Source organism: Narcine bancroftii, chromosome 12 (assembly GCF_036971445.1).
Source record: "Narcine bancroftii isolate sNarBan1 chromosome 12, sNarBan1.hap1, whole genome shotgun sequence".
NCBI lineage: Eukaryota > Metazoa > Chordata > Chondrichthyes > Torpediniformes > Narcinidae > Narcine > Narcine bancroftii.
The window spans coordinates 78,331,921-78,356,993 of NC_091480.1; the positions used below are offsets into that span (position 1 = coordinate 78,331,921).

The window sequence follows — 25,073 nt, forward strand, 5'->3', positions numbered from 1 at the left end:
CAACCAACTGAAAAACCTTACAAAGATTAGCGTATACAGAGCCGTTGTCATACCCACACTCCTGTTCGGCTCCGAATCATGGGTCCTCTACCGGCATCACCTACGGCTCCTAGAACGCTTCCACCAGCGTTGTCTCCGCTCCATCCTCAACATTCATTGGAGCGACTTCATCACCAACATCGAAGTACTCGAGATGGCAGAGGCCGACAGCATCGAATCCACGCTGCTGAAGATCCAACTGCGCTGGGTAGGTCACGTCTCCAGAATGGAGGACCATCGCCTTCCCAAGATCGTGTTATATGGCGAGCTCTCCACTGGCCACCGAGACAGAGGTGCACCAAAGAAGAGGTACAAGGACTGCCTAAAGAAATCTCTTGGTGCCTGCCACATTGACCACCGCCAGTGGGCTGATATCGCCTCAAACCGTGCATCTTGGCGCCTCACAGTTCGGCGGGCAGCAATCTCCTTTGAAGAAGACCGCAGAGCCCACCTCACTGACAAAAGACAAAGGAGGAAAAACCCAACACCCAACCCCAACCCACCAATTTTCCCTTGCAACCGCTGCAACCGCGTCTGCCTGTCCCGCATCGGACTTGTCAGCCACAAACGAGCCTGCAGCTGACGTGGACATTACCCCTCCATAAATCTTGGTCCGCGAAGCCAAGCCGAAGAAAAGAAAGAAGAGAAAGAGCATCTCTGTAATGAGGAGCGACTGGAAAGGCTGGGGTTGCATTATTTGAAGAAGTTGCTGACTTGATAGTGGACCACAAAATTATGAGGGGTTAGAGACAGGAGATAGTCAGAAATATTCCCCATAGCAAAAGTATCTAAACCTAAAAATCATAGAGGAGAAACAAAGTGAGAGACTTATCGGGCATAAGAGTAAGTTTTACCCCCAGAGGGTGGCTGGTGATGATGGCAGGTTTAATTAGTATCTAGACAAGCATAGAAGGCTACAAACACGAACTGTTGAATGGTGTCAATGTGGATAGGTACTTGATGGGCCAAAGAGCATGTTCCTCTTCAGTTTTATCCTATTGCTCTACTTTGATCTTTACCTGAACACATCCTGCTCAGAACAGTTAAAATACAAGCCCAGGTGCAATGACTTATCTCCAGCCCGACATGCATGTTTAAAAAAATTGATGGGAGGAGCACCTCAGCAATCAAATTTCCCAAATCAATTTCAAATATGTCCATATTGGGCAGGCATTTTATAATTGATATGCTTACTACAAAACAGAGGGTGGCCTTTCAATCTAACAGGTCCCTGGCAGCTGCAAGCTGTGCAATCCGATCAGTCCTCTTCCCTTATCTCCAGTCCTGTACCCCCTGATTCTGCCCTTCAGGTTTATCAACTTTCTTTAATTTCATTTGTCACTGGCCACCATTCAGGGTAATGATCCTCCATCATTGGAATTTATAAGTCTGATTATCCAAAATAGTCAGGACCGGGCCCATTTCTGATAAACAGTTTTTTTGGAGAACCGGTCATTTTTTAAAAACAGCCCAGTAGCAACAGCGAGTCACTTGTAAGAGTGTTTGAACAGCAACAAACAACAAGGGAAGGCTTTTTAAGCACTAATATTTAATTCTCACCAAAAAATGCTGGCCACTACCAATCACCGACACCTCCCCACTGAGGCCCTGCTAGTGCCGGAAGCCCTAGGGTCCCACTCCTGTCCGGGAGCTTGAGGTCCCTGCTGCTGCCGGGGGCCTGTCCGCTGCCTCCAGTGCCGGGAGCCCGAGGTCCCTGGTCAGTTTCAAAGAATCTGATTTCAGATAATCGGAGATGTACTGTAGTTACAAGGGAGAACAGGCAAACACCACACAGTCAGTACACAATTGCTGGACTAAACCTGGATTTCAGGAGTTGCAAGGCACCAGCACCAACAGTTGCACCACAATGCCATGCAAATCCCATTATTATATAAGTAGATGGATGGTTCAATCTATCGAATCAATGCCCACTCTGATCAATCCTTTCTCGCCATTACTTTCCTGTAACCTATTCTCACATATGTGACCATCGACTCCCAGCCCATCTCCATTAAGAGGTTATTTACTGTAGCCAGTTAACTTACCACCAGCATATCTTTTGGATTTGGGAGGAAATCCAAGTACGTGAAAACATTCACTCGATATCAGGAAGCAAGTACAAACATAGACATGAGATCAGGACTGAAACCTGGTCACTGGAGCTGCAATATCGCTCTTCTTGCTGCTGCAAACAAGTCACCTGTAATGTTACATCACACTACAGACACCAGCTTCTTAAGTAACTCTCTAGGGAAATGCAGAGACACATTTTCTCTGCCTCTATGTTAGGAGGGTTCCTCAAACAATATTTTCATTTTGAGCTGCTTATCTTAGATTCCAGAAATTGAGCTGTTCATTTCACATCCTGCCAAAATCCAAATGCTAACCAATTCTCCCTGTTAGTTCAATGATGACAGGCCTGCTGCAGCTGCTCTAACAGCGGTGCTGCTGCTCGTGCGGTCCCGAGAGGAGCCGGGGAACAGAGACGCAGTCTACAGCGGCCTTCCATAGGTTCTTACCGCCCAGCTGACCCACCAGGCAGCCCTTGCAAATTTAAACCACTGCAGTTGTTTTTACATCGAAGATCCACAGAGTTCGGTGCCCAAACCTCAAGGGTATGGGCTACAAGGAAAGAGCAGAAAGATGCTATTTCGTCAGGTTGCTCTGGAACAATCAGATGATAAATGAACTTGAGAAGTCCCAGGATTAAAGTTAAGCAAAACCTATCTGGAACAATGAATTTTCTTCCCCCAGAACAATGGTAGTACAGATGCAACTTTGTATCCAAGCAAAACGTTTACAGTTAATTTTGAAGTATCATTCCAAAAATGATAAAATTATATATCTTCATAAAATGTCATGGTGTAATTTGAAGTTACCACCTCTGGTTTATAGTTATGGATGATTCATGCATTTGTTATTATTGTTGTATGAGTGAAGCAAGAGAAACGCTTACAAAATGATGACAGTTCTCAGGGGCTTTGATCCTCAATCACCGAATCCTGCCAAGCGCCAACACCAGCAAGGACCTCAGTTCGGAAACCTGTCGCATTTTGTTTATCTTTGATTATTTGATATTCTAGAAAGGCTATCAATTGGCATCAAAAATATAAAGTGGTTTCATAAGTAGTTTCCACTAGATGTGTCCAAAGCTGAGGACAGTAAAATAAAGGGCAGTACGGTTGGCAGTTAGCGCAACGCCTTTGCAGCACCAGCATTCGGGACTGGACCCGGGTTCAAATCCCGTGCTGTCTGTAAGGAGTTTGTGTGTTCTCCCAGTGTCTGCGTGGGTTTTCTCCGGGGGTTCTGCTTTCCTCCCACCCTTCAAAAACATTCCGGGGCGTAGGTTGATGGGGTGTAAATTGGGCAGCACGGACTCATGGCTGAATTGGCGTGTTACAGTGCTGTAGGTCTAAATTTTTAAAAAAAAATTCAACATGTAATCCAGAAAGTGAATAGTATGTGGAGCTTACTGCTGTGGTTAAGGCAAATGGCTTAATGCACTGAAAGAGAACCTAGGTAACCCACAAAGGATGTGTTGATTTGTTGAGAAGTCAAATTAAGATTTGTTCTACCATGAACAATAGTACAGATAAGATGGACCAACTAACTTGCCCTGAAGATGCGTTGAAATGGACAAGTGAGTCCCAAGGTTCCAAGCTATTATATAAATGCAATATTTATGTGATATCCTGAATAAAATATTTTGAACATGCACTGTCCTTGTAAAGTCTGCAATGTTCTGCTCTAACTTCCTCAGATCAAGGTATTAAACTTCATCAGAATGTATACAATATAATTTGACCTGAAGATACAAAGTCAGATTTTACAACCTTCACTGGTAGTGATCTGACATGAGGGAATTGCGTACAGTTTTACCATTACACAGTTTTTCTGAAGATAGGCGAACGGAAATACAAAGACAAGACTCGTTTTGTGTCTGTCTTCACCGTTTGATATATAAAAAAATCAGAGGAAGTATAAACATAGGGATATAAACCCTCCAACACAAAAGCAACTATTTTTTAATAGGGCATGGATCAAATAAATTGCAAGAAAAAAGAATTGGCAAGATGTTTCACCAAGCAAAACATCCTACGTCAGAAAATAAATCATCTGTCAGCATGACACACAAGATTATTGAAAAACACTAAAATATGCCTTACAAGAATCTTCAATTACATATGTCAACCTAACTCTTGCACAGTCTGAGATAGGCCAGAAAAGATGTAGTCGTGAGCTTTACCACAGCCAGCACAAGAGATCAAGCTGGATAATCATAAATTAATTGTCTGTAATAAAATCCTATCTGCAGTGTCTTTCAAATTATTGCAGTACATCTTTATAGCTCACTTATAGGCTAACCAAAACAGATTGCTATTGTGTACCTGTGTACTAACGAATGAAATTAACAGCTTCTAACATCAATTTTATAACTCCAAAGTGAATAATTTGTGGAAACCTTGCTTCCAATCTTCAGACTGGCAATGTGACACTTTGATAAACTGACTTGCTCAGCCTCTGGTGCAGTGCTCATAAAAGAAAACTGTCTTCGTTTCCAAACTTTCTATACTCAGTAAATGAGAACAAAGTAGATGAAATCCACAGTTTATTAGAATCAGAACATTTTGTCATGAGTCCATTGGTTCTGATGTCAAACTGCTTCTTCAAAGAAACTCGGCTGGAGCTTTAAGCTCCAGCCTCAAACACAAACACATAACCTTGTTTGGATGCGACTTACAGAGGAGTTTGTTTATGGATTTGAAATTTAACCAATACTCAATTATTCTTTCTCGAATAACAAATTGCTTTTAATTTTTTTTCTGTTTTTGTAGAACTTGGTTTTAGTCAAATATACTGTGTCTTTTACATAACAGTAACAATTTCAAATTTATTGGATTAATTTGAAAAGATATGGAAAGTGCTGTGCAAATTTTCTCTACTCTCTCCCCCATTTTGAATTCTTTCATTATAATTATTCCATCATTTTCTATATCTATTCACATTTTTACTCAATAAGCTTTTAAACTTTGTTTCCTATTTTATTGACAGAACAAATCTGCTTTTTATCTTGGATGTTGCAATTTTGCTGCCACTAACTTCTGGGGAACACCTCAAGCCTTTCGTGAAAATTCACGTAGTGCACAACTGGGAATTTCACACTGCTACTGATTATTACCATAAATGGAAGTAATTCTACTAAGTAGCCAGTCACAAAAAACATGTTTTTTATTAGCTTCTCTCACCGAGATGACAGTCCTGCAAAGCTCTTTCACTAACATTCCCAAGGAGAATGAATTTTGCCAGTGACTGAGACGGAGAACTCAACACAGCAGAAAGCTTGAAGAATTGTAGGTGAAATTAAAAAGGAAATTACAAAGGAAAAGATTTCAGGTAACCTCAAAGAAAATCTCAGATATTCTAACCATAGTGAGTCCTTGTAGAGAACACAAGGATAACCTGAGGCTGAAAACATGCCAAGTGCCAAATCAATGTTTTGAGGAAGAATGTGATGTACTTCAAATGATCAATACACTACGTTTCCCTGTATCCGAAAACGCCTGGGTCCGGATGTTTTTCCGTTATCAGAACAATGGCTTTAAACACCTCAGTAGCATCAGCCGAATATTTGTGTCAGTGGTTAAACAACAACGAAAAATCAGCAGGCTTTTTGAGCATGAAATAATGTTTAATATGTACCAAAAAACAACTTGATCTCAGCTTACAAAATAAGATAAATGCAGCATCAAATACTAGAAATTCTCCTCCATTCAAATGTTTCCTCCAGTGTCATCTGCCTCATTAACAATGGGTTTTAACAACAGCTCAACTCTCTGTTCTATCAACAAACATAAACGCTTCCTCTTTTTCTTTTCACTGACATCCATAGTGCTATCTACAGACATTTTTGCCATTTGCAACTATATCTTTGTACAGTAATGAAAACTCTGTTGTTATCAAAATGGTGCCAGAGTGTCAGGGCCCCACATAGGCAAGTTGGGTGATAACATTTTTTTCAACTTATGACGCCATGTCTGCGCCGCAAAAAAGGTCAGTTTTTGGATCTTTTCAGTATTCAGAATTTTGGATAAGGGGAAATGTACTGTATAAGGGATGTATCATCTTTAAAATTGGATAAAGATCCAGGCCTGGTAGAATATAAAATGAAAACAGACAGTGGTGGAAATACAGGTGATGTCTCCAGAGAGGAAAAGAGGGTGAACATTTCAGGCCAATATCCTTCCATCAGAATTTTTCCAGAGTTTAAAATCATAGAGGGAAGTAACACAGAGTTTGAAATAATTCTCCACTAGCCTTTGGTTTTGACATGGCTATAGATAGAGGAAAGGAAGGTTGTTAATATTCAAACAAAAGGAAAAGAGGATAGACTGATCAGGCAAGGCAAGTTATGGGTGATTTGATAGAAAAATATTCTGAGGGACAGTGCACATTAATATTTAGAGAAGTTTATATTTATTGAAGGGAGTCAGCCTAGATTTATTAAGGAAAGGTTGTGTTGGACTAACAATTCTTTTAAAGGATGTTGACGGAGTTAAAGCATTTGATGTAGTATGATGTATTTTAGCAAAGCATTTAAAGAAGTTAAACATTCTCAGATCCTGGACTTCCTAACGGAAGGATCACAGTCTGTCCGGGTCAGTAGCGGAATATCAAGCACCATCACACTGAACACTGGCGCACCTCAGGGCTGTGAGCTCAGCCCACTCCCGTTCATGCTACTGACCCACGACTGCATCACCAGATCCAGCTCCAACAGTGTCATCAAGTTTGCAGGTGACACAACAGTCGTCGATCTCATCAGCAACAACTACAAAGAGGTGGAAAACCTCATTAAATGGTGCAAGAGCAACAACTCGAGTCTTAACATGGACAAGTCAAAAGAGATGATTGTGGACTTTAGGAGGACTAGGAATGACCACCCTTACTACACATCAACAACTCTGTAATTGAGAGAGTGGAGAGCACCAAGCTCCTTGGAATTCACTTCACTTGCGGGCACACATGTCCTCACTTGTCAGGAAGGCACCACAGTGACTGCACTTCCTGAGAAGACTGAAGCGGGCAAGGCTGCTGGCCACCATTATGTCAACCTTCTATAGCCTACTGGCCGGCAGCATCATAGTTGCATGCAGAGAAATGGGTCAGAAGTCAATCCACAGGACCATAAAAGTGGCAGAGAGGATCACTAGGGTCTCTCTCCCCACCATCACCCACCATCAATGTGATCTACCAGGATCGTTGTCTAAAGAGGGGGCACAAAATCATTGAGGCCCCTTCCACCCTGCACACAGCATCTTCTAGCCTGCTGCTGTTGGGGAAGAGATACAGGAGGATCAGACCCAACACCACCAGACTGAAATAGCTTTTTCCCACGGGCAGCAAGAATGTTGGATGACCAAAGGAACTGCTCACACAAACCATCCAAGACTTTCATTTGTACATATTTTTACAGATATAATACTTGTCCTACATGTGTATTATTTGTCTGTATGCATGTTATGTCTGGTTGTATGTACACGTGTTTTTGTGCCGAACACCAGAGAATGCTGTTGTACAATCAGATGACAATAAACTTGGCATGGAAGAGTGATCTAAAAAGCAAAAACATAAGAGATCCAGAGGCAAATGGGATTAAAAGTTTGTTGAGTGGCAGAACGCAAAGGAAAATAGTATTAGGCATTCTCAAGAATGGAGGGCTACATAGTTTTAGCAGGGGAAGGTCTTCACCTCTCACTTTTCCTTACTCCCCATTCACAACCAGGCTTTTGCTGGCAAGGCAATCATGATGTATCTATCTACAGATCCTGAAACATTGAAGGTTAAGTGGTGAAAAAGGCAATAGATGCTTTTTTTTGAGCCAAGCAATTAATACAAGAAAAGGGATATTTTGCTGGAATTTAATACAGTACTCAGATATTGCATCTAGTCAAAACATTGCAGCAAATTATTGCATTGGAAGGGGGGTGGGGCGAGGGAAGATTCATGATCTGCAACCTCATCTTATGTTGAATGAATAGATTGTTGTTTTCTTCAGAGTAGAGGAAACAATTCAAATGTATAAAATTATGAGAGAACTAGAAGGAGGGATCAAAAAACAGAAGAAATTAATTTCATTTATAAAAAGAAGAATTAGGGAATAGATGAGGAAACAGATTTAACCTAACAAGCAATAGAGCATGTGTGCATGGGATTACCACCCAAGAGAAAGCCTCAATGCATTTAAAACATGATCTACAGCACTACTTATGGTGCTGAACGGTGAGATTCTGCTGGGAAACTCATTCTTTTATGGTCACGATAGACTAAATTGCCACCTTCTGTGTTGTAAAAAGGTGCATTGATTATAGAGATATGAATAGACTGTATACAGAATAAAAATTAGACAAATAAGTTTAAATCTAGCCATCCATATTTTGTAACTGAAAGATTTGATTTGAGGGTCTTCTAAATGTGAGGAGGAAATAATGGATGTCTAATAAGGATCCACACACAAGAACATACAAAAGCCATCAACAGATTCAGAAAATGCTCAAAATATAATTCTGAAATCTGCCCATTTCGGCCCACGAGTACGTACTGAGGGTGTAGGTTCATTGGATGCCACGGACTCGTGGGCCAAAATGGCCTATTACCATGTTGTATGTCTAAATTAAAAATTAAAAGGTTGGCCACCCCAGACTTAGAGAAATTAAACCCAAATTCAAGGGGTTAAATTACAAGGAAAAATTACACAAAGTAGAGCTGTATCCATTGAAGTTTAGAAATTAAGTTATCTTTTTATTGGAGAAAAACTATTTCCATTAAGTAGAAACCGTAAGACAGGGATATAGAACCAATGTCAAAAAGCCACAGATGCTATAAATCTGAATAAAAAACAGAAAATATCACAAAATATCAGCTGTCAGAGATCATCTCTTTTTCTATCCTACTCCCACTTTGATTTACTGAATGTTTCCAACCAAGTCCTAAGTGAGCTTGAGGTGCACCACCTCTCAGCAGGGCACAGTGCAGGCCTCAGCATGTCCAGTTCAGATTCAACCACAGAGAAATCATTTCCTGCATGAACCAGACTGCCAGTTCTGTGGTAGGTTATCCACCTTATATCTTCTCTTTCCATAGGTACTGCCTGATCTGGTGGACTTTTCCAGGATTTAGCAACAGCTCCAATAGCTTTAATATGTCCCATTATTTCTTTTTCTCTTTCTCTCTCTCTCCATTAACATAGTTGTACTCCAGTTTATATGAAGCATGCTTGATTGCACCTTAAAATAGCCATTTTGATAAAGTGGCACATCTTAACAACTTAATAACGCTTGGGTGCATTTCCCAATCCATCCCCAATCTGATTGTGATCCAACTCTCCTATTCAACACATTCAAATCTACATGCCATTTATACCAGGGCTAAAAGTTAACATATCTTTGGAGTGAGGGAGGAGACCAGATCACTCAAGGGAAACCTTTGTGATAACAGCGAGAACATGTAACCTCCACATGGAGAGTCCTGGATGTCAGAATCAAACCAAGGTCATTGGAATGGGAAAACAGTAAACACAAGTCACTGTGTCTGCAAATTGTTTCTGAGACCATTCATAGCTCAATTTTTTACATTCTTTGTAATTATTTTTATTAATATTTAGTTAATATGCTGATAATGTTGCAATAATGGAATAATTCACAATTTGTAGTCTGATCTATTCCATTTCTTGCTGTTTGATCCAAAATTGACATGTGACTCTACAAACCTCATTTAATTTGCCAAGTTTACATTAACTAGATTGAAACCAATCCGAGCACATTTAGATCTAGAAATTTAACAGAACCATGTAAGTGAATTAAATTAAATATACTAAATGATCACGTTAGGGCATCAGCATAAGGAGGGAAAGAGCAATCAAATGCTAATATGGGAGTGGTGGTATCCGATTGTGATCATGTTTATTTTTTGGATTAATTTTGGATGATCTCTGGCAAAGAGTCAACAGTAATTTTAAATTTGGACATACAGTCATACAGTTCGGTAATGGGCCATTTCGGCCCACAAGTCCGTGCCGCCCAATTTACACCCCATTGACCTAAACCCTCGAATAATTTTGAACAGGAGGAGGAAATCAGAGCCCTCGGAGAAAACCCTCACAGACACAGGGGGAGTACGTACAAACTCCTTATAGACAGCGCAGGATTTGAACCCTGGTCCGGTTCCAATCGCTGGTGCTATAAAGCCGTTGCGATAACCGCTATGCCAACCCACTCAGACATAGATGAAATTAGATGCACTACATGCTCTAAGGTACAATGAAGCACTGATATGGGGACACCAATGCTCTGGAGCATAAAGCCCTGCAATTCCACTTCCAGTTGCTGCTAGCTACTGACTGTAAAACTGCAGAACTGATCTCTGTCGCTCTCTTCTCTCTCTCTCTCTCTCTCTCTCTCTCTCTGAGAGAAAGCCTGTTTGACTCTCTCTGCTTGCAAAACCACATGATCCTCCTAGATTTCCTGGAACCAACACACCAATAGCATCATGAAGAAAGCCTCTACTTCCTCAGGAGTTTGCGGAGGAGCTAGTGGAGTTGTTCAAGTGAACCGGTACGGACTTGAAGGGCCGACATGGCCTGTTTCCGTGCTGTACACGGTTATATGGTTATATGTTTCAAATGTGCTGGGGACTCCAGCTACTGAACAGTGCTGGAAATGTTTAAAGTACAAAACAGATCTTACAACTTCTAAATTTCCTACAGGTAATTATCAGGGTATTTTCATTTCCCAGGTGACCTTTGGCTGTTTTACATACCAATATATGGAATTGAGGCCAATGAATCGTCCGATGATTTTACAGTGGTCCCTTCTAGCTTTTCATTCATCTGTTCCATAGATGTATTTTTAGATGTGTCAGCTGGCGACAAAATTGCAGGTGTTGGTTCCAAACTATCCATACAAACAGGGTGCTGAAGAGGGTGTGGTATTCTGCGGCCAGTAGGAGGCTTTTGCCTTAAAAAGACCGCTTTGTTTGTTTGAGCTGTTTCTGGCTCCTTCTGCATGAACGCCAGAGGAATCTCACATCCAGACTTCGCAACAGTAAATGGTTGAATGTCCTGTTCAAACACTGTCTCCTGACCAAAGTTTCTGTCTGTCTGTTTTGGGTACAAGCCACCCTGCCGATCATGATTCGTCAATCTTTGGTCTCGAACAACAGGCACATCAATTCTCTTGACTTGAAAGGGTGCGCAACGTTCAGCCTTAGACTCACTGGGAGTCAAACCAGAAACAAACACTGACCTCTCTGAAAGGTGAGATATTTTACTTTGGGAAACATTGGTACTCTGTGGCCCGACATGTGCAATATCTGTCCTCTTTACAGAGTGAGAATAAGTAGATTCATTTCTGCATTGCTGTTGAGAAGTAATAGATAATCTGGTGTGATTGTTTTTATAATAGGTACTCCTATTGCTGGAGTTCTGCTGGGATAAGTGCTTCTGACCATGCATTACAGGATCACCTGAAGAGTATCCTGCTGGTCTGTGCTGCCATAGCAACTGTTCTTGTCCACCAGACTTAGAAAAACCACCAGTCACTGTACCGGTTTTTGAATTTGTCCACAAGAACCTGTCCCCACCTGTTGAAAAGGCATTGTGTGCTAAATTGTCCAAAGATCGATCACATTTTCCCAGATAATCTTCTGACCGAGTCCTGTAACTCCATGACTCATTCATAGGTGCAAGTAAAGTGTCTTGGGAAGCACTGTGAGGCCAATATTTGCGTAAAGAAGTCTCTTCAAGTCTGTCCTGAGAGTAACTCCTGTATTTTGGGGGCATAGCAGTGTAACAACGATCCTCAGATGAGCTTCGGCGCGGGAACGGTGCAGATTGCCAAATAGGTGGGCTATACTGATGTTTGCTAGTTTTCGTGCTGCCAAGTTGTTCCCATGAAGTCCTAATATCGGAATGAAAATTATCATATTCCCTGTTGTTCACAGAACTGGTATAATTTCTCTGACTCATGTTGCTCTTAGGACCCGAGTAAACATTGTGGTTTGAGACTGATGAGAAAGGAATATGTTTAGAATGTCCCCAATATCTATCTTGCATAGCAGCTGAACCTAAACCATATTTATTGCTTATTGGACCCTGTACAACGTTATTTGAAGACACTGTTGGTTCTCTGACTAGATTTGATCTTGGCTTTATTCCATATTGCACCTCCTCCACGTGGTGCATGGGATTTGAATGACTTATTCCAATTTCAGCCAACAGATCTGATGATCGTGCTCTACCCCGTCTTTCATGCCATATGCTAGCAGGTGGGCTAGTTGTGGTACTATTATCCAGAGGTGAAGATGGATCAGAATAGAATCCTCTGTCCGAACCTGAGCTGGCATTGTAATTTCTGTTGTCTACCAGAATTCCCTGTGAAGAATCTACCAGTGAAGACTCCTTCTTCTGGGTCATAGCCAAATGTCGAGGGTAGAATACAGGTGGCGGCTCTGGTATGTGGCGAGCACTACCAGAATAAGGATCATTACCCTTCAGGTAAGCATCCTGAGAGTAGGCCTGCAAAATTAAAGAAAACAAATTTGATTATGCCTGAAAAAGCGATTATGGTCTACATGGTAACTCATCCCCTATTCACTCCAAACTATAAAATATTGTTCAGCAACTCTAAATAAATGGTTAGATTATTAGACGCCATCTACAAAAACTCTAAATTTAAATCTCATGTTTACAGAACAATTAAAGGTTAAACATTCCAGAACATGGTAACAATGCAACTTCAAAGATTCAGTGGGGTGGGGAGAGGAGTGATGGATAACTTATTTAAATATGGATAGCTAATCTCATGAGAAGATTAACTTGGAATAAATTAATAAGGGTTTATTAATAACAGCAGCAGTATGCTATTAAAAACATTTGAAATGTAAATGAATATGTAATGTTAATATTGAATAAGATGCATTCACTCAGGCAGGCCTCTAAAACAATTACATTTTAATGGATACAGACCCACTGTGTAGCTCTGATGTTGATAAATGTAAAGCCCTCTTTTGCTTAAATAGTTTTATTGAAATGCTCTTCAATTTTTTGAAGGATAAACACCCACAGTATCATGATATTCTCCCTTTGTAGATGCTGACCAGACTTCTACCTAGCTTGACATGCTTTCTTTTTATTTGAATTATTTCCACTCCAAGAGATGAGAAGCTGTAATTATTAATAGTTGCAAATACTTGCAAACATAAAAATATACTAGTGTTTTAAGTAACAACATCTACTGTAAGGCTTTGCAACTGACCTGGCAGTTAGATTTCACCAACAAAAGAATTTCCACACCTAACTCTCATGCACACTGGTGACTACAAATGGATGAAGGTTATACATTGTTGGAATCTAGACACCAAAATGTGTCCCATTTATTGACTTCAACATGGCATTAGTACAATAACTTTGTTCTTTAGACAAACCTTTTCCCCTTTCTGTTTTAACCAGCGGATAAGAACAACAGTAGCAAAAATAGAATGTACGCAGCCTGTCAAAACTTCTCATTGTTATGCTTTAGACATACGAAATGTAAAAAGCACTGCCATGACCACTTTTATTCTTAACAGAATATACTGACTGTCAAAGTATCAGTCTACTGTCATTAAATTAATTGGCATGGCAACATTAATTACATTTTTTTGTGATGTGATTCTTCAGTTCTAGATCAGGAAACTGTGAAGGTGGATGAGTGGGGGAAACCTCTGGTAGTAAAGAGGAAATGGAAAGCATTAGTTGAGATTAAGGGCTATCTCGTCATCTCACCTCACAAATGTCTATTGTCAGCTGAGCATGGGATGGCATAGGAGTTGAAGTCAGGCAGAAGTACACAGCTTGTTCACCTGCCCTCCCTATAGAAGGAGACTACATAGAGGCAAGAAGGAGGAGAAACAATTAAAGAATACCCAAGAAGTTCTGTTTTCTTCGGGATTGAAAAGAAACATCTTGGCAAGATGAGGTGCAAGGAATAAAGACAAAAAACAAGGAATCCATCTTGAATTATACACAAAACAGAAATTGGTTAATACAAATTTATTTGAAAATCACACTCGTAAAATATAATTTCACAACTGAAAAATAATACTTCCAATATAAAAATATTAATTTTAATTGTATATTTTAGGAATGAGTTGTAGCATCAATGAAAAACTTGGTTAAATGAAACAACTGAAAGTACATGGATCATATCAGAATAAATATGATAGCAACATGTTTCTGATGCCCTCATACATCCATGTTCCCACATAATATCAGTCACTGCCCTCATTAACTCACTACATGTGACCTCATTTAGAAAAGCTTTCAAAGATGCAATTTTCTTCCATAATGTCAATGTGTTATAATTTTATACATGCAACTAAAAGGAACTGAAATGGGCTGAAACAAAAATTACATAAGATTTTGATCCTGATATTGAATCCTAGAAATTTTCAGCGCAAACTGAGTATTTGGCCTTAATATACTGTACATGCCAGCTTAGTCCACAATCAAATAAGACAGGGCACAATTAAGCTCTCACTCACAAATGCTTTAAATGTTATATGGGTTTCTACCTCCACCACATTTTTAAGACAGCAAATTCTGGACCTCACTAACCTTAAAAAATTCCCCAACCACTCTCTAATCCTCATACCAATTACCGATATTTCAGCTCATCTAGTTTCTGAACTCTCAGGAAAGATGAATATGCTTTTCAACCTATCTCAGCTTTAATTTCATAAATTTTATAATCAATTTTATACATTGATTAAATTCCCACTCCACTATGAAAACCTAGACAATTTCTCCACACAAAATATCTGCCAATATCTTGTAAATCTCTGCATCTCTCTACTGTTAATAAAAGTTTCATGCTAAGTAATGACCAGAACAGTATGAAGTCTTTTGACTGTCGTCTTAATAATACTTTACCACTTTGCTCCCCTGCTTGGGCTTATCAAGGCAAGGATCCAGTTAAATCACCTTCCTACTTATCCTACTACCTTCAGGATTTGAGGAAATGCACACCTATATCATTTGTCAGTCTGCAGTTCCCACTACACTACTGTTTAATCCCATTGCATGCTTGTATTTGGATTGAATTCCATTCGCTACTTCTCTGACAAGTCTAATGCAGCTCGCAGCCAAGAATATTTGAAAATATTAAAAAACTGTATGCTGCATTAAATCTTTACCAAAGCAAATTTAAAGCTTTAAAGAAGCACTGAAAAATACAAGCTCACATCATCCCTTGACACATACTCATTGATGTCAAGTAATTAAATCAAAAGAAGAATATCAAATTTTACAGATTAAAGAAAGCTCAAGATTTTCACTGTTTATAATGGAAGTAACTCAACTAAACAATTCTTTCTTTGATTATTATTTAAAATGTTGTTATTATTTAAAGTCAGGTGGACATGATGCAGATTACAGGTTTATACACAGCAAACGGTAAGGACATGGAGACTACTGTAAAACAGAGAAACCTGGAGGTACAGCTCCATAGTTCCGTGAAAGTGGTAAAGGAAATGTTTGGCACACTCATCTTCTTTGGTCAAAGGATTGAGTAAAAGATTTGGGGTATCATGTTACATCTGTACAAGACGTTGGTGAGAACACAATGGGGTATTGTGTGCATTTCTGATTGCTATATGGAGGATGTCATTAAGCCGGAAAAGGTTCATAGAGATTCATAAGGCTGTCACTGGGACTGGAGGGCTTGAGTTTTAGGAAACGCTGGGACTTTGTGTTCTGGAGCATAGAAGGCTGAGGGGTGATACCTTTTTTCCCCCTGGGATAGGAGTGTCTAAAACTAGAAAACTCAGACTTAAGGTGAGAAGAAAAAAAAACAAAAAATTAAAAGGAATATGCAAAGTCAAACAATGTGTTTTCATAATTTTTGCAGGAACTTTTTAAAGACAAGTTTTACATGAGTAACTGTATCCATATCCAAAAGAAAGACATTTGTACTTTAAGTATAAAATTTACTCTGCTCCAAATTACTGCAGAATACCTAAAGAGCTTTTTTTTGGAATCTCTGATGGCTTATCATAGGCTCATAAGGTCCTTGATCCTAAGCATGTGATCACTCTTCAACATTGGACGAGTACCTTTCCAGACAAACAGGAAATATCCGTTCTTCTCAAATATTTCCTGGATACTCAGAAATACAAGTATATAAACCTGCTTGTCCTTCGTATTTTGAAAAAAAGCCATATAAATGTAAAGGGTTAAGTGAAACCAAATATTTACTAATTACCTGAATTATATGTTAACGGTTTTTAATATTATACTGTGGAATATACTGTATATTGTGCTCTCGTGATACTTCGGATGATGTAAAAGGGGGGAAAAAACTCATAAAACAATCAAGATATTTATAAAACTAAGCTTGGCTTTTTAATCGCCAAAGAGCACCAAATCATAATTACTAAAATGAACAATAAAATAATACAATGGAATTGACAACCCATTAAAAATATAGAAAAATACAAGTTTTTAATGAATTTCCTTAAACAAATCTGCCATACACATCTCAGTCTTATTGAAAAAGGTTACCTCCTCCCAGATTTCTGTCACGTCCACTCCTACATTACTAACACATGGGTAAGATTTGTGATCTTCCTGCCCTCGAAGTGAACAAAAGCTATTTGCTCAACAATTCTCAACACTTGCAGTCATGAATGCTCTCTACATATAACTGCTTATAAATTAACATTCCTTGCTTTAATAGCATCAAGAGTACTCATCAGAATAGATCACAAACTCATGATCATTTCAACCAATAACTTTATAGAGTGATGTGGAATTAGCCCATACCGTTGGTTCTACAAAGCTATAAAACATAGATGTTAATAATTCTTTGAAACGTCTATGAACAGAATACTAAGTGTCACAAAAGAGTACCACATTCATTACCTTGGTTCATTTCTCTTTACTCCAAGTAAATTTTTTAACTTCTCTTTAACTGTACCAACTCTTATAAAATCCTATCAGGTTTACAAACTGGCATGCAGTGAAGTAAGTCGTCTGTTTTAGCTCATCACTGTGTAAGCAAATCTTGGACTGTGAAACGACTAGCAGCAGTTTCCCTTTAATGATCATTCCTTCAAAGCCTTCCTTGAATTTTCTAAGTGACGTCAGATTATGATACTTTTCCTGCAGCTACAAGCACACTTCATTGGCTACAGGATTACTCATACCCTTGGTTGGCTTGTATACCGATTTACTTGGCAAGAAGCCCAGAGAATTTGAAAATGATTCAAACTTGAGCATGAGATTTGCACATAACAAAATTTCCCCAATCTTTACTTTTCACCTCTCACTACAGAAAATATGAAAAGAATGTTTCCTTAAGCAAACTGTTTATTTTTAATATACCCCTTCTAAAATGTGCTCAATATGTTTTTTTTCCCAACAACTTCATTGCCATCACAATATTTTCTCAGGATTGAGGCACAGTCTATCATATATTGTTGTTTTACATTAAGCTTTGAATCTACCCACTACTTCAAGATCACAAACCAATCAACCATAAATAAGATCAAAGTATGTTCATCTTAATAACAATATAGCCTTGGGAACCTTTGAACCATTCATTTTTTTTTAAATGACTTAACAGAGGGAGATTGAAATACTGTATCAAGCAAGATTCCAGGGAGAATATTACTAATCTGTCTTTATGAACAAAGTGACAAACTGTCTCCTGAGAATGTGTTGATGCCTATCCCCTGCTCTAATCTTAAGAAAACAATGTTGGTGGGTTGAAACTAGCATTTATTTTGAAAATTTTATTTATTGAATCATGATTGAATATTGAAACATACAATTAATGAATAAAACTTAAAATCAATGCACAATATACATTCAAATTTTAAAACTAACCCCCCCACCCCCTTCCCTAATCCCCCCCACCCCCCTCTAACCTACCCCAAAAGAAGAAAGAAAGAAAAAGGAGATCACCCATAACAACAAAATTAATCAGTTAATCACCATGGTTTGGAGTAACACCACGACTGTGCGGCGAGGGGATTTAATCATTCAACCCCATATAATCCAAATATGGGCTCCAAGTTTTATGATAAAAAAAGATAATTGTCATGTAAATTATATGCATCTTCTCTAGTGGAATACAAGACTTCAACTCCATATGCCATCTCTGAATACTCAAATCAGTCTCATTTTTCCAAGTTATTGCCAGACATTTTCTAGCCACAGCTAATGCCAATCTCAAAAAAGCAATTTGAAATCTATTTAATTTTAATTCTAAGCTGATCCTCTTAATATTACCCAACAAAAATACTAAAGGATCTAATGAAAATTTCACTTTCAAAATAACTTCTAAAAATTCCTTAAGTCTATTCCAAAAAGGTTTCATTGTTTCACATGACCAAGTAGAATGTAAAAAAAGAACCCACATCCTTATGACATCTGAGAGATTTAGATTTTTTTCCATATTTGACATCTGCACCTGATCTGACATGTTCACTTTTGTTAAAAATTAATCCAGTGATTAGTTATTTACCTTTTTAAACACCATCCTAAAACTCTAATCCTACTTCTCACTCTACAGATGTTAACACATTGAGAATTTGCAGCATTCATGGTTCTTTTTCAGATATTCAGCATCCACTATATTTTCCCTGTTCAAACACAGTGTAGAAGCATTTACCGAGTCCAGTACGCCAATTTGTTTTCACTAAAACTGAAATTAAAAAATCCATCAAACCAAAACTGTTTAATATCAGAAGATATAGAATATTTGTGGGCAGAGTTGAGAAACAGAAAGGGAAAAGGACCCTGATGGGAGTTATATACAAAGAGCATCCAGCATGTGGAGTACAAATTACAACAGAGTTAAAGAAGCATGAAAGAAAGGCATTCCAATAAAACTATCTAAGCAGTGATCACAACATGATGGAATTCACTCTGCAGTTTGAATGGGAGAATCTAAAATCAAATGTGTCTGTATTAGAATTAAGTCAAGGTAACTGCAGAGGCATGAGAGAGAAGTTGGCCGAAGTAGAGTGCAAGGAAACCCCAGATGCGATGATGGTAGAGGAGCAATTGCATGTGTTTCTGGGAGTAATTCATAAGACACAGAATCATTTCATTCCAAAGAAGAGGCAGAATTCTAAAGGGAGGATGAGGCAACCTTAGCTGACAGCATAAAAGCAAGTGAGGGCTACACAATACTGCAAAAATTAGCAATAAGCTAGAGGATTGGGAAGCTTTATAAAAACCAACAGAAAACAACTAAAAAAGCAAAATTGGAAGATAAAATGAAATATGTAGGCAAGCTCATCAATAATACATAAAAAACAATGTTTTGAGGCATAAATAGTAAAAGAGAGGCAGTTTTGGGCTCCATATCTAAGGAAAGGTGTCATCTTTGGAGATGTTCCAGAGGAGGTTTATGGGAATGATCTGGGGATTAGTGTATTAATGCATGAGGAGCGTTTAATGTTTCTAGGCCTCTCAATGTCACTAGAGTTTAGAAGGAAGAGGGGAAGGGATCTCACTGAAACCTACCAAACATTGAAAGAGTGGACGTAGCAAAGATATTTCCAGCAGTGGGAGAGTCTAGGACAAGGACCACAGCCTCTGAATAAAAGGACATCCCTTTAGAACCAAGATGAGAATTTTTTCATGGACAAGGTGGTGAATCTGTGGAATTCATTCCTACAGAGAGCAGTGGAGGTCAAGTCATTGGGCATATTCAAAGTAGAGTTTCTTTCATTCTTGATTTAATAAGGGTGTCAAAGGTTAAAGTGAGAAGGCAGGAGAATGAAGTCAAGAGGAAAAATAGATCAGCTATGATTCAAATGGTGGAGCAGACTCAATGGGTCCAAAGGCCTAATTCTGCTTTTATTTGTTATGATCTTACATCCACTATTAAAAGAATATTCAACTCATCTACTTGAGACATTCTAACATTTAATCTCTTGCATTATTCTAATTAGTTTTTTCCAACTGCAAATGTTATGAAATGCACAATTTAGGTAACTAATCTTTACCTCAGCACCACTTTCCTGAATTAATCACATAACCCTTGATAATCTTTATATCCAAAAATCTATTAATCTCTGTTCTGAATATATTCAAAAATCCTTTGGGTGAATAAATTTCTTTAAAAAATTGTCCTGAATGTCCAAACTCCTATTTTCACATTGTGATCCATGGTTCTTGATAACTCAAGACAGAGAAAACATCATCTGTATTTACACTGTCAATTTTATGCATATCACTCTTCTAAACTCAGGAGATTATAGGCCCAGTCTGTGCAATCCCCTCAGATGACAGACATGCCATCTCAGAATTCAGTTTGGTGAACCTTCCTCACAATCCCTCAATTGCAAGCATTTTCTTCTTTGGGGAAGGTGGCCAGATATTCCAGCTGCCTGATACAGTTGCCCTATTGTACTCTTGCACTCAAGTCCAATATAACACTTTCCTTATCAGTTGCTTAGACATTTGTTAAGTTTTGTTGATCCCTGTACAAACATACCGTGCTTCCTATGAATACAATGTCTTTCAAATAATTACAATTTACAGAAAATAAACTGCCATTCTTTTTTATGCTACTTAAGTTGCAATTTTTTTCAAATACTATTTCATTTTACATTTAAAATTTTATTTTTTAAAAATATTTAGACATACAGCACAGTAACAGGCCAAGTCCATGCCGCCCAATTCACACCCAATTAACCTAAACCTCCAGTACATTTTGAACATTGGGAGGAAACCAGAGCCCCCAGAGAAAACCCACAAAGACACAGGGAAAATGTACAAACTCCTTACAGACACACAGGATTTGAACCCTGGTCCCAATGGGTGGCACTGTAAAGGTGTTGCACTAACTGTTACGCCAACTGTGCTGTCCTTAGGATTGTTAACATTCTCCTAAAGCATATGTGCATACTCCTCACAGCTCACGTTACCACCCAGCTTTACATTAATGGCAATCAAAGCACAGCTTGCGTTGGGTTTGGGTATATCAGCATCAAGCCCTGCCCGGTGAGTTTATCAATGCACCTCACAACCCTCAACAGTCACCGCACAGTTTATTTCCCCACCTCTGGGCCCAGTTGGACTCCTTCACACCCCCACCACCGCCCAGAGACGGCACACGAGCCTCTTACATCCCCAGCAAGCTGTATTCCGCAGAATATGTTTTTATCAAGTGAGGCCAGTCCACAGCACCCCTTCAAAGACCGTACGAGGGGCCGTACAGAGTCATCCAGCGTTCAGGATCCACCTTCACACTCGACATCGGTGGTAAGAGGGAACTGTTTACTGTGGACAGATTAAAGCCAGCACGCCTCGACCCCAACGAGCCAGTGGTCGCGGCTCAGCCCAAGAAGCGAGGCCGCCCAGCAAAGAAGGACATTGGTGCCGGTTCTGGAGGGGGGCTATGTGGTAGCACGCCATTAGGCAGGCAAACCGGCCCCACATGTCACGCATGCGGCGGGGCAGCCGGCCAAAATGGCGCCGTCGGGAGCTTCTTCCCGACCTTGGCACCAGGCTGAGAAGCCCGCGCTCTGTAGCCCATGTGACTCCCTGACGGCGTCAGGGCCCACAGCATGGCTCTCAGCCAGGTCCAGTCTGGGAGCATAAGACCAGCCAGGCAGACCTCAATAAATCAGTTTTTGCTCACTGAACTCAACCCGTTTGGTTGTGGAGTTATTCAGTAAGCAGAGTGGCCGTCGCTACACTTGCTCATGTGAACATAGCAAGCAGTGCACAAAATTCTGACTTGAAGTTGAAGAAGTCAAAGGAATATAATTTAAACAAAAATCAAAATGTAGATTGAAAAGAAGGGGAGTTTGGTTATCAGATTGTTTGTAGTCAGTTTGAGATCTAGTTGGGTGTTAATTTTGTACCAAAGCAGAACTTTAGCTGGGTAGCAAACAGAGCACAAAACAACAAAGTCTTCACCGTCTGTCCGAGACCAAAGTAAAACTCAATGTCAAGTTCAAACATGCAAAAGAGAGTGGGTTTTTAATGCCTGCAGATGCAAATACCCACTTCTAAATTTACGCAGAAGTTATCAATTCATCATTACTGGCATGCTGGATTTCAAGAAATTGGATTGCGCATTTACATAGCAAGCCAACAATTTGGCCAGCAATTTTTTCCCCATCATTTCTAGAATAACAAAGAAAGAAAATAAAGGTCTCCAATGGTATGCTTGTATGATTCAAAAATACTGAGGTTTTTGATTTTGAAAAATTCTAAATATTACTTACAAACACTCTAACAATGTGTGAGTGCCACACCTTCATGGGTGTAAAACATATTGGATCTCATCCAAATACCCACTATTTTAACATACTTGATTTTAATTTCAAGAGTTTAATACCACAAATAGGAGCTGAATTCCTACCAGTAACTCTGAGTTAATTCTAATGAATTGAAATTAATTTAAATGACCTAGTACAGACAAAGAAGAAATTAAGGGGTTATAACTTACCACCTGTAAAATATCTTCATCTTTGGGCATAACTGAGAGTTCCAATACATCCTCACTAAATACAGAGAAGATAAAGCAATATTTCATATAATACTAACAAAGTTTCCTTCATAACATTTTCTTATTTTATATATGAATGTTATAAAAATTATATTTAGAGTTTACAGACTCGTAAAATGTAAACACATCAAAGAATAAAATAAATATTTGCAAGGGACAATTGCAGCAAGACCATAATGACTTCTGTTTGTACCTGTCGGAAAACACTGCCTACATCAGGATAGGGACATTGTTGCAATTACTCTTTTCTTTGGCTTGGCTTCGCGGACGAAGATAGTCAAAATTTATTACAGGGATGCTTAAAAAAGGCGACAGAAGCCTAATTTTCATTATTTGTTGGTTGCTGAAGTCTTGAGGATTAACAGATCCCTTCAGCAGAAAAGATTATTAATTGTAAAAACACACAAAACTGGAGAAACTCAGCAGGTCAAGCAGTGTCCATTTCATAGCAAAGGTAAAAATACATAACCAACGTTTCAGGCTTGAGCCCTTCATCAAGCCATGGGAAAATGTCAGTAGGTGTTCGAACAAAAGAGTGGGGAGAAAGGGTTGGTCACAAAGCAGGAGGTGATAGGTGGAGAAGGAAGGGAGGGAAAAGCAGAGATCAAGGAGAGGAAGGATGGCTAGCTGAAACTGGAAAAGTCTATTTTAATGCTATCTGGCTGGAGAGTGCCCAGATGAAAAAAAAATCAGGTGTCGTTCCTCCAATTTGTGAGTGGCCTTGGTGGGACATTGCATAAAGTCCTGGACAGACATGTGATGTAGGGGTGTGACACAGAACTGAAATGGTTGGCTATTGGGAGGTCTCTGTTACTGTAGTGGACGGAGCAAAGATTATAATTGTCTTCATGCTAACTTTTTATCAGATTCATTCAAGACTAAAATATTCTGCATTAGCAGTTCTCAATGCAAGAGATCCTGTCTTTTAACTTACTACCTAGCTTCTTAGATGCTCTCTTCCTACATCTTTGGTACCAATGTGGACCATGACATCTGGCTGCTCACTCTCCTCTTTCACAATGTTTTGGTTAGATGAGGGCCAATTAGCCATGATCTTAATGAACAATGGGATGGGCTGGAGGGGTGAGTGGTCTACACCTACTATATATTTTTTAAAATATATCCTCAAGTTATACCATAATAGTTTATAGCCACTGAAGGATTTCCTGCCCTCAAGAAAGAGGTCCAGGTGCCACAAGACTCACACCACCAGGTTCAGGATCAGCTGTTCCCCCTCCACCATCAGATTCCTCAACCACAAACTCAAACAGGGGCTCATTGAAGGGCTCTGACTTTGCACATTATTGATTTTTGAAGATTTATTTTCTGTGTTGCACAGTTTGTTTGAACTTCCTTCTTGTTTACATTCCTCTCTTTTATGTATGTATCTTTTTTTTGAGTACACTTTTTGGGCCTTGTTGATAAGTACAAATTCTGCCTGGCCCATAGGAAAAAGAACCTCAGGGTTATATGTGATGTCATGCATATACTCTGACAATAAATCTGAACTTTGAACAAAGTCATGAATGTTAGGTAGACTACCCAAGGCCAATTTTTGCTCACAATATCTATGAACAATGAACAAAAATCTGCTGGTCTGAAGAGGATGAGTATAACTGTTGGCCAGGGCACCAATTTTAACTTTCCTACTATTCTTCTTAATACTGACATGGGATATTTTATGTCCACTTAAGAGAGCAGATGTTATCTTGCTTTAAGACAAGACCATTAGCAATAGAACCAAGTACTGGCAGTTTGCTCTCCCCTGTGCTTCTCTGTCGTTCAACCAAATCTTCGCTGATTCTATTTTGGCACCATTTTCCCCTACTAATCTCATATTCCTTGATTTCCTTAATATCCAAAAATATATCAATCTGAATTATATTATATAAAATAATATAAAAATATACCATTGTAATAGTTGAATTTTGTGAACCAATTTTCAGGGTAAAATTTAGGACTATTACACACATACTATTTTTGACTGCAATAAGTACCTGATGGGTGGGCGGGTTCCCGGAACCGAGTGGAAAGATCATGTTCAGGGCATCGGGAGCTCAGATGGGTAGGCAGTCAGGGTGTTGGAAGCTTGGGTGGGCAGGCAGCCGGGGCCTGTGCAAGAGTCTGTGGTTGAGGCATCGGATGAGTGTGGGCTGGGGCATCGGGAGCTTGGATGGGCGGGCGGCTGGGACCTAGGCGAGAGTCTACAATTGGGGCGACAGGAGCTCAGATGGGCGAGTGGCCAGAGCCTAGGCAAGAGTCCATGTTCAAGGTATTGGGAGCTTGGATGGGTGGGTAGCTGGGGCCAAAATTAGGGGGTTGACACAATATATGTAAAATTCCAGATTTTTGAGCTAAAAATAGAGAGTCGACTTTTACGTGGTATCAACTTATACACGCGTATATATGGTAATAATCTTTGGTTGAAGAAATTCATTTACATCATAAATGGCCACTTACATCATA

The 25,073-nt window shown here is 39.3% G+C and overlaps 1 protein-coding gene across 8 annotated transcripts in view; it reads right to left on the reverse strand.

Annotated features, from left to right (window-relative positions):
- Positions 1–25,073, reverse strand: part of LOC138747621 (rho GTPase-activating protein 23-like) — a 263,779-nt gene that overhangs the window by 71,347 nt on the left and 167,359 nt on the right. For 7 of the 8 annotated variants that reach the window (XR_011347582.1, XM_069907014.1, XM_069907013.1 and 4 more), the window contains 2 exons: positions 22,548–22,602; positions 10,855–12,610 (listed from right to left, as the gene is read on the reverse strand). Coding sequence is in view for 7 of the 8 variants with exons in the window: in XM_069907014.1 (XP_069763115.1) it covers positions 10,855–12,610; positions 22,548–22,602 (1,811 nt within the window). In the remaining variant the exon portion in view is untranslated. Of the gene's footprint in view, positions 1–10,854; positions 12,611–16,993; positions 17,130–22,547; positions 22,603–25,073 lie in introns of those variants that run through there. The other variant, XM_069907017.1, reaches the window with a different exon arrangement.